This window comes from Hoplias malabaricus, chromosome 14 (genome assembly GCF_029633855.1).
Source record: "Hoplias malabaricus isolate fHopMal1 chromosome 14, fHopMal1.hap1, whole genome shotgun sequence".
Classification (NCBI taxonomy): domain Eukaryota; kingdom Metazoa; phylum Chordata; class Actinopteri; order Characiformes; family Erythrinidae; genus Hoplias; species Hoplias malabaricus.
The window spans coordinates 41,218,258-41,228,257 of record NC_089813.1 but is presented as its reverse complement, the minus strand read 5'-3'; the positions used below and the strand labels follow the sequence as shown (position 1 = coordinate 41,228,257).

Sequence of the window (10,000 nt, the reverse complement as noted above, 5' to 3'; positions counted from 1 at the left end):
CCAGACTGACCAGGAACGGCTTTACTGCCCTTCATCTTGCTGCCTACAAGGTACTATCCACTCTACTGCACTATAACCGAGAGAGCTCTGATTACACCGAGCTGAAAATAAATGAAATACAATCTCTCCGTGTCTTTATCAGAGCAGCGCTGGTTAATTCGCTCTGTCCATCTGCAGTAACACAAGCAGCACATGCAGTGGACAGAGGGGCTTTAGTCTAAAGCAGAGGATGATGCTGTAACTGCTTGGATTACAGGAGTAAACACTCCCCGGCCACTTTATTAGAAACCTTGCTTTTGTATCTCTCTCTCTCTCTCTCTCTCTCTCTCTCTCTTTCTCTCTCTCTTTCTCTCTGTATGTAGGTTTTCTTTATTTCTCACATTCTCTGTTATCTCTCTTTCTCTCTGTTATCTTTCTCTTTTTTCCTATGTTTCTGTCTGTCTTTATTCTATCTCTTTCTTGTTTTTCTCTCTTCCTGTTATCTGTCTCTCTCTCATCTGTCTTTCTTTGTCTGCCTCTGTCTGTTTTTTCTCTCTGCCCATCTCTTCTCTCTCTCTCTCTCTCCCTCTCCCTTTCAGTGATCTCTTTCTCTCTTTCATTCCGTTATATCTATCTTTCTGTTATCTCCTCTTTGTTTGTCTCTGTTATGCCCCTTTCTTGATTTTCTCTTTCCCCTTCTCTGTTATATCTCTCTTGTTCTCTCTCTCACTCTCTTTATTTGTCTATTATCTCTCTGTCTCTGCTGTCTCCATCCCTCTCTCCATCTGACTTTCACTGTCTGCCTCTAATTATCTCTCACTCTCTGTTTTTCTTTCTCCGCTTCTCTTTTCTTATTTCTCTCTCTCTCTCTCTCTCTCTCTCTCTCTCTCTCTCTCTCTCTCTCTCTCTCTCTCTCTCTCTCTCTGTGTCTCAGGACAGTGCAGAGCTGGTTACTGCCCTGTTACACGGTGGTTCTGATATCCAGCAGGTCGGTTATGGAGCTCTGACGGCACTTCACATAGCGACTATAGCAGGTCATCATGAGGTGGGGACACTGACATGAGTTTGTGAAGTGGAGGATGTGATATTTCCTATAAATGTCATTTGTCTGTGATTAAAGCCAGTGTCTACTCTGTCTCCTGAAGGCTGTGGACATTCTCCTTCAGCACGGGGCTTACGTTAATGTCCAGGACGCCGTGTTCTTCACCCCTCTGCACATAGCAGCGTACTTTGGCCATGAGCAGGTCACTTGAGTCACACACATTTAATTAATAGAGTTCATTTATAAATGGGGAGTGCAGTGGAGCAGCGGGTAGTGTCTCTGTCACAGCTCCAGGGACCTGTAGGTTGTGGGTTTGAGTCCCGCTCCGGGTGACTGTCTGTGAGGAGTGTGGTGTGTTCTCCCTGTGTCTGTGTGGATTTCCTCCGGGTGACTGTCTGTGAGGAGTGTGGTGTGTTCTCCCTGTGTCTGCGTGGGTTTCCTCCGGGTGACTGTCTGTGAGGAGTGTGGTGTGTTCTCCCTGTGTCTGCGTGGGTTTCCTCCGGGTGACTGTCTGTGAGGAGTGTGGTGTGTTCTCCCTGTGTCTGCGTGGGTTTCCTCCGGGTGACTGAGGAGTGTGGTGTGTTCTCTCTGTGTCTGCGTGGGTTTCCTCCGGGTGACTGTCTGTGAGGAGTGTGGTGTGTTCTCTCTGTGTCTGCGTGGGTTTCCTCCGGGTGACTGTCTGTGAGGAGTGTGGTGTGTTCTCCCTGTGTCTGCGTGGGTTTCCTCCGGGTGACTGTCTGTGAGGAGTGTGGTGTGTTCTCCCTGTGTCTGCGTGGGTTTCCTCCGGGTGACTGAGGAGTGTGGTGTGTTCTCTCTGTGTCTGCGTGGGACCTGCCTTGCACCTAATGATTCCAGGTAGGCTCCGGACCTACCGCCACCCTGAAATGGATAAGAGTTACAGACAATGAATGAATGAATGAATGAATGAGTTATTTTATAAATCCATTACTCTCTTACATTAAAAGCCAAAAGTATTGAAGCAAGAAGTGATTTCCTTGAATGTCTTTGACTTGTTTCAGTTTTATTTATTAGCATTTGTCCTCATCTGTGAGTGCAGGTATGTAAGCTGCTGCTGAAGTTCGGAGCGGACGTGAATGCGAGCGGTGAAGTTGGAGACAGGCCCCTCCACCTGGCGGCAGCTAAAGGATTCCTGGGCATTATTCGTCTGCTGATGGAGGAAGGAGGAAAAACTGACGGTAAAATGAAACTGAACCACTCTCCATCCCAGCGGTGACACTGCTGTAAACTAAAGCAGACACTGAAGGTTTCCTGTGTGAAACTGTGAGTGACTGGGTGAGTGTGTGGTGCTCTGTGATGGACTGTCCATGATGTGCCCGGTGTTTCCATGTAGGCTCCATTCATTCATTCATTCTCTCTGTGGAGGTTTTAAAGGAAAAGGTCTGGTTACTGTCAAAGCCTCAGTGAACAGTTGAGAGACTCTGAGTGTGTCTCTCTTCTTTGGACAGTGAACACACAAGATAACGAGGACCACGTCCCGCTGCATTTCTGCGCTCGGTTCGGTCACCAGGACCTCATACGCTTCCTGCTGCAGGGGAACTTCGATGTCCAGCCACATTCGGTCAACATCTACGGGGACACGCCTCTTCACCTGTGAGTGTGGAAGGAGAGTAAGGTTTCTCCCCCTGATCATTTACGCCAGGACTCTCTGTAGATACGTGTTAGAATCTAAAAAATACTGTTTTATTCCAGGAGGAGGTGCAGAGTAAAGTTGCTGTCTTGTCACTTACCTGTTGTGTGTGTAACAGAAAGTTCCTATGCCCTGATCGACAACGTTTGGGGGTTTATGTAACTGCTAATTAGATGAAGACAGTGAAGCAGGGCTCTTAATGAATGTGTCTGTACAGGGCGTGCTACAACGGCAAGTTTGAGGCAGTGAAGGAGTTGATTGAACTCTCGGGAACAGAGAGTCTGTCCAAAGAGAACATCTTCAGTGAGACTGCGTTTCACAGGCAAGACACTGTCTCTCTGTTAGAAATCTGTGTGAAAGTGGTTTTACAATGTCTTAATGAATTATTATCTCACGTGGACGACACCGCGGCCCTCCACACGGAAGACGAGGGTCTGATTCCCAGGCAGTAATTCTATGATACACCAGTAAAAGACCTTGGGCTGGACGCTCAACAGTGCATTCACCTACTTCTGTAGCTTGATACAAGGTAATGCCAAAAATACGTGGACGTCTGCCATTTTTTCAGAATTTAAAGGGTTAATGGCGAGTTATCTTTTCCATTCTCCTGGGAAGGCATTAGACCAGATGTTGTAACATTGGCATGAGGATTAGATTGCACTCAACCACATGAACATTAGTGAGGTCGTGTGCTGATGTTGGACAATTAGTTCTGGGCTCCACACGGGTTTTAGATAGAGCTTCCCCACACTTCATTCATGTGCAGCTGCTCCATAGACTGTTTTACGGCTCGGTGGCGACTGTAATTGAACTGTTGTCAGTGGGTGCACTTGAAACTGACTGAGTTCACGCATTCCCAGGACCGTATTTTGCTGATGTCTGATCTTATAACAGCCTTTTTTTATTTATTGTTCCACTACAGAGGGTCTGACTGTGGTTTTCTCCTCTCTCTGTAGCGCCTGCACCTACGGCAGAGATCTGGAGATGGTGAAGTACCTGATCAATCAGAACGCAATGAGCATTAATCACCAGGGACGAGACGGACACACAGGTCACTGCACTCTTACTCGACACTGTCCATCAAAGACAGTGCCTCTTGAAACAGTCTCAGTTAAATTAACACATTTAATTCAGCTGTTTCAATCTTACCACTTGTCTTTACCAAGGAAACCTCACGTCTAAACCACATAAAAGGCACCTCCTTTTCTGCCCTCGTTGTGATATCAACACTCAGTCTTTTCATGTGTTTAAAGCACCTTTGGGCCAAAATGCTGGTAATAAAAATAGTTTAGAAAAGAAAACAGAGCTTGATATCCTCCCACGCTGTGCTGTGATAGGTCTACACAGCGCCTGTTTCCACGGACACATCCGCCTCGTCCAGTTCTTGCTGGACAGCGGGGCTGATATGAACCTGGTGGCGTGTGACCCCAGCCGCTCCAGCGGAGAGAAGGATGAGCAGACGTGTCTGATGTGGGCCTATGAGAAAGGTCAGTCTGGAGCCTGAGCTAACAGCGATGAGTCTGGGTTCTAGCTGCACTCTCATATAAACACAACAGTGCAGGTACAACTTCGTTCACCACTTTGTGATCTGGAAGTCCAGCTGTGTACCGTTAAGATTTCACTGCACCGTATTCTGCAGAGGGGATTAACATTCAAATTACTTATGAAATTACTGTAGCTGAAAAATCTGGATGAAAGCGGCGGTGGTGAGTTGCATCAAAGCTACTTTTATGGTGGTAGAGGACTTTTATTCTAGGAAAAAAAAAAAAAATTTCTTGTGTAATTCTGAACAAATAGGGATTTTTATGAGGGGACTTTTTATTGACACACTGCTTACTTTCAGACATTTGGCCTTTAGAGCCCTGTGGATTATTTGAATTTGCAACTGTAATATATTCATTCATTCATTCATTGTCTGTAACCCTTATCCAGTTCAGAGTCGCGGTGGGTCCAGAGCCTACCTGGAATCATTGGGCACAAGGCAGGAACACACCCTGGAGGGGGCGCCAGTCCTTCACAGGGAGACACAGACAACACACATTCACTCACACACTCACACCTACGGACACTTTTGAGTCACCAATCCATCTACCAACGTGTGTTTTTGGACTGTGGGAGGAAACTGGAGCACCCGGAGGAAACCCACGCAGACACAGGGAGAACACACCACACTCCTCACAGACAGTCACCCGGAGGAAACCCACACAGACACAGGGAGAACACACCACACTCCTCACAGACAGTCACCCGGAGGAAACCCACACAGACACAGGGAGAACACACCACACTCCTCACAGACAGTCGCCCGGAGGAAACCCACGCAGACACAGGGAGAACACACCACACTCCTCACAGACAGTCGCCCGGAGGAAACCCACGCAGACACAGGGAGAACACACCACACTCCTCACAGACAGTCACCCGGAGGAAACCCACGCAGACACAGGGAGAACACACCACACTCCTCACAGACAGTCGCTCGGAGGAAACCCACACAGAAACAGGGAGAACACACCACACTCCTCACAGACAGTCACCCAGAGGAAACCCACGCAGACACAGGGAGAACACACCACACTCCTCACAGACAGTCGCCCGGAGGAAACCCACACAGAAACAGGGAGAACACACCACACTCCTCACAGACAGTCACCCGGAGGAAACCCACGCAGACACAGAGAGAACATAAAACACTCCTCACAGACAGTCACCCGGAGGAAACCCACACAGACACAGAGAGAACACACCACACTCCTCACAGACAGTCGCCCGGAGGAAACCCACACAGAAACAGGGAGAACACACCACACTCCTCACAGACAGTCACCCGGAGGAAACCCACGCAGACACAGGGAGAACACACCACACTCCTCACAGACAGTCACCTGAAGGAAACCCACGCAGACACAGGGAGAACACACCACACTCCTCACAGACAGTCACCTGAAGGAAACCCACGCAGACACAGGGAGAACACACCACACTCCTCACAGACAGTCACCACACTGTAATATATTATTAATAGAAAACATAATATTTTTAACTTACTGTTCATGGATTCCATAACGACCCACACGTTCTCTGTGCAGGCCACGATGCCATCGTCACTCTGCTGAAACACTACAAACGACCTCAGGAAGATTCCCCCTGTAATGAGTACTCCCAGCCAGGAGGAGGTGTGCTTACACCCTGCATTAGAGCACAGTTCTGCTCACACGGACTCCACTGAGGTCATGAAGTGTAACATGTTGTTTTTTAATGTTCATCACAGATGGGTCTTATGTTTCTGTCCCGTCTCCAATTGGAAAGATCAAAAGCATGACCAAAGGTACACACACACACACACACACACACACACACACACACTATTTAAATATGTTTACCTGCATTATGGGGCCATTACATAGACTTCCATTCATTTTGAGGCTTATCTTAACCATATCCTTAAGTATTTCTCACCAAACACTTACAATAACCATAAAAATTATAAAATGTAACAATACTGTTAAATGTTACATTATGGGAACAGCATGAGTGTGTAAACACTGTCCCCACAATGTGATAAACTCCTGGTACACACACACAAACACACACACACACACACACACAAGCTATTCATGAGGAAATGAAAAGACTCATTTAGTTTCCATTGCTATAATAATAATAATAATTAGTTCAATTTATATAACACCTTTCACAAACCCAAGGACGCTATGGCATTTATGGCCTCTCATGTTGTCACAAATCATTAAAATCCTCAAGGACTTTTTCAGAAACATCCTCCAGACTTCCAGAGTCATTTAGCACTTAAAATGAACAGCATTATGAGCTTCTGAAGCCTCACATGACCTTGGTGTGTTCTAGAGGAGGATAAAACCCCTTAGCATTGGGCTGTGAAGCTAACTGCTAATTTTGAGATGAGTTGGTGTGCATCCAGAACTAATTCAACTTTACTACCTGCCTTTACTAATGTTTATGAGGCTAAATGCAATCAATGCCACAACCCTGAGGAATCTGATGAATGTCTGTGTAACTGTAGGGCGCTTGGAGAAATTACTTACATGAAATATACGAAAGATAATGTGTTTAAATTCATTGCCCGTTCAATACTTATTAAATTATTACATAACGTAGAATGAGTATACACTTCTGTCTTAATACGCTTACTAAATAATGACAAGCAAACTAACACTTTAGATCAGCAAATACATTAAATAAACATCACCCTTTTATTCCACAGAGAAGGTTGATATCCTCCTGCTGAGAGCCAGCCTCCCGTCTAACTTCCACCTTCAGCTCTCAGAACTGGAGTTTAATGAGATCATTGGCTCAGGTGTGTTCACTGGCTTCAGATCAGAATGTTTAAACGGTTCTGTTCACCCCTGGTCATTTTTATAATAAAATCTGATTGCATTTTCAGGTTCTTTTGGGAAGGTCTACAAAGGAAAATGTCGCAACAAAATAGTAGCGATCAAAAGGTGAGCTTCCAGTTTGGAAATCGCTACTGAACTTTTATTCTACAGGGTGGGCCGTTTCTATGGATACATCTTAATAAAATGGGAATGGTTGGTGATATTAACTTCCTGTTTGTGGCACATTAGTATATGGGAGGGGGGAAACTTTTCCAGATGGGTGGTGACCATGGCGGCCATTCTGAAGTCGGCCATTTTGGATCCAACTTTTGTTTTTTCAATGGGAAGAGGGTCATGTGACACATCAGACTTATAGGGAATTTCACAAGAAAAACAATGGTGTGCTTGGTTTTAACGTAACTTTATTCATTCATGAGTTATTTACAAGTTTCTGACCACTTATAAAATGTGTTCAAAGTGCTGCCCATTGTGTTGATTGTCAATGCAACCCTCTTCTCCCACTCTTCACACACTGATAGCAACACCGCAGGAGAAATGCTAGCACAGGCTTCCAGTGTCCGTAGTTGAACAGGATAAAGCAGTTACATATGATGAGTGAAATGAATTAACTCATTGTTTTCCGATTGTCTAATTACCAAACCAATAAATGTTTATATCCAAACTGACGTAGACCTATACATCACCTTTAAAGCAATAGAAAACCAAAAGTGCAACCTTATGATTTTGGAACTTGCGCTACAATAAAACCCCCTCTTCCTCACCGTGGGAGTGTGGTTTTTCTCCAGGTACCGCGCCAACACCTACTGCTCCAAATCAGACACGGACATGTTCTGCAGGGAGGTGTCCATCCTGTGTCGTCTCAATCATCCGTGTGTGATCCCGTTTATCGGAGCTTGTCTGGACGACCCCAGTCAGTTCGCCATAGTCACGCAGTATGTTTCTGGAGGCTCTCTGTTCTCTCTGCTGCACGAGCAAAAGAGGTGAGCAGTTACATCAGAAATAAACAAACATATGCTTTTAAAACCTTAGAAAAGCAAAGAATTCTGGGGTAGAACGACTGACATGTAATTAGCTTGATATTCATTGGATATTCTGTGTTTCCTCTGAAATGAATGGCAGTAGTAGGGCCTTTGTCCGCCTTTTTCTGTGGTAACAGTCTCTACACTTTATAAAAAAGCACTGCCAATCAGATTAATGCACTGGAGTAGCTGCACATGAGTCTAAATTTGCAGAGCACAATGTTACAGTAGTATAACCCCCCGAGTATTGTCTTCTCGAGTGATGGGGCTCCATCTAATAGTGAATCCAGAACTGATCGTCCAACATCAGCACCTCGTTTCACTAAAGTTTCTGTGACCGAATGCAATCAAATCCTAACTGCAATGTTCCATTATCTCATGTAGAGCCTCTTCACAAAGTAGAGACCGTTCCTGCAGCAGAACGGGACGCACTCTTGATTAAAACCCTTCATTTTGGAGTCTCCATACTTTTCTGAGCGTGTAAATGATCACAGAGGTGTATTTTCACGTCTGTTTAGAGTCTGACTCTGATGATGCTCCTCTCCGCTCTGGAGTCCATCCGAGCCTCTCATTGATCTGTTTAAATTGTAATGACGTCCAGGAGCATTGATCTGTGTGAGCTTAGGTGGTTTAAACTGTGCTTAAACGAGCAGGATCATCGACCTGCAGTCCAAGCTCATCATCGCCATCGACGTGGCCAAAGGCATGGAGTATCTGCACAATCTCATCCAGCCCATCATCCACAGGGACCTCAACAGGTCAGAACTCATCATCATCATCATCATCGTTAACAATGCTGTTATCATCATCATCATCATTTGCTGTTGCCATTATTTTAAACTCTGTAGTCAGTCTTCATCAGAACATTTAACCCAATGTTTATCTGCATTCCTGGACAGACACAAGGCACATTATAAAGGTTCTTCTCACATATATCTGTGTGTAGGGTGCCGTAGGAAATCCTTGGGGCCTTTAGCATCTTCTGGAATGTCCTAACAGTTACTGTTTTTATTTCATACAGTGGAATGAGAGAAAACAGAGGCAGTATTTCTAATGAAGCTCTGTAAATGTACTGTATGTGTGATAATACACTTACTAGGTTTTGGATAGGATTGTGGTGTCCAGGTATATACTGCCAAGCAAGCGCCACAATAGTTAAGGGCTTCAGGAGCTGAACCAAAGGCCAAGGAACATAATTAGGAACTGACACAGTCATTGACTTCTGGAATATCTTATTGATAATGAGAGGTAGGTCCATCACTGATTGGGAGTCTGAGCGGTAGCCGTCCCAGTGCATTTCAGTCAGCAGTGACAAGAGCAGTGGGAGCTGGAGGGGTGGGGGGGTTGAGTCAGAACCCTAGCGCAGATGAACTGTGGTCTGAACTGTTTGGGACTAATTTGAAGTGTGATACTGTAGATGTTTTTTTGTGACTGTATTCCAGCTTTACATTTTTATCTTCTCAGCCACAATATCCTGCTGTATGAGGACGGTCATGCGGTGGTGGCTGATTTCGGAGGTGAGATATGCTTCATGCCTTATTTGCTTTTCAGGATTCTGTATTATTTTAAAGTATATTTTAATACATGTTTTACCTACTGTTGCAGAGTCCCGGTTCCTTCTGTCGATGGACGAGGACAACATGACAAAACAACCTGGGGTAAGTTCACCACCGTCCTGTTTCATCACTGAGCTGATTATCTGGAGTTTTTTTTACATGGATGGCATTTCTGTTTCATCCTCCAGAGGCAGGGGCATTGGATTAAAACGTATTGAAGCCAGTTGCTAAATTGCCCTTTCAGCAAAGGTCCAAACTTTAGGATCTTAAAGCAGCACTTCACAGGGCCATTGGGTCAGAACCATAATGAACCTGCTCCTTCAGTTCACCTTTAAAACGTTCACTTCTGTAATTTTGGAGTAGGGCACGCTGTCCTCTCTCCC

The 10,000-nt window shown here is 45.3% G+C and overlaps 1 protein-coding gene across 2 annotated transcripts in view; it reads left to right on the top strand.

Moving 5' to 3' along the window:
* tnni3k (TNNI3 interacting kinase) overlaps positions 1-10,000 on the top strand; it is a 24,198-nt gene that overhangs the window by 7,496 nt on the left and 6,702 nt on the right. For both annotated transcript variants that reach the window (XM_066643691.1, XM_066643692.1), the window contains 16 exons: positions 1-50; positions 914-1,024; positions 1,125-1,223; positions 2,079-2,217; positions 2,488-2,632; positions 2,887-2,991; positions 3,626-3,720; positions 4,007-4,156; positions 5,759-5,845; positions 5,941-5,997; positions 6,910-7,002; positions 7,090-7,147; positions 7,828-8,022; positions 8,715-8,819; positions 9,526-9,578; positions 9,667-9,719. The exon at positions 1-50 is cut by the window's left edge and continues 48 nt beyond it. In XM_066643691.1, the coding sequence (XP_066499788.1) occupies positions 1-50; positions 914-1,024; positions 1,125-1,223; positions 2,079-2,217; positions 2,488-2,632; positions 2,887-2,991; positions 3,626-3,720; positions 4,007-4,156; positions 5,759-5,845; positions 5,941-5,997; positions 6,910-7,002; positions 7,090-7,147; positions 7,828-8,022; positions 8,715-8,819; positions 9,526-9,578; positions 9,667-9,719 (1,595 nt within the window). The remainder of the gene's footprint in view (positions 51-913; positions 1,025-1,124; positions 1,224-2,078; positions 2,218-2,487; positions 2,633-2,886; positions 2,992-3,625; positions 3,721-4,006; positions 4,157-5,758; positions 5,846-5,940; positions 5,998-6,909; positions 7,003-7,089; positions 7,148-7,827; positions 8,023-8,714; positions 8,820-9,525; positions 9,579-9,666; positions 9,720-10,000) is intronic.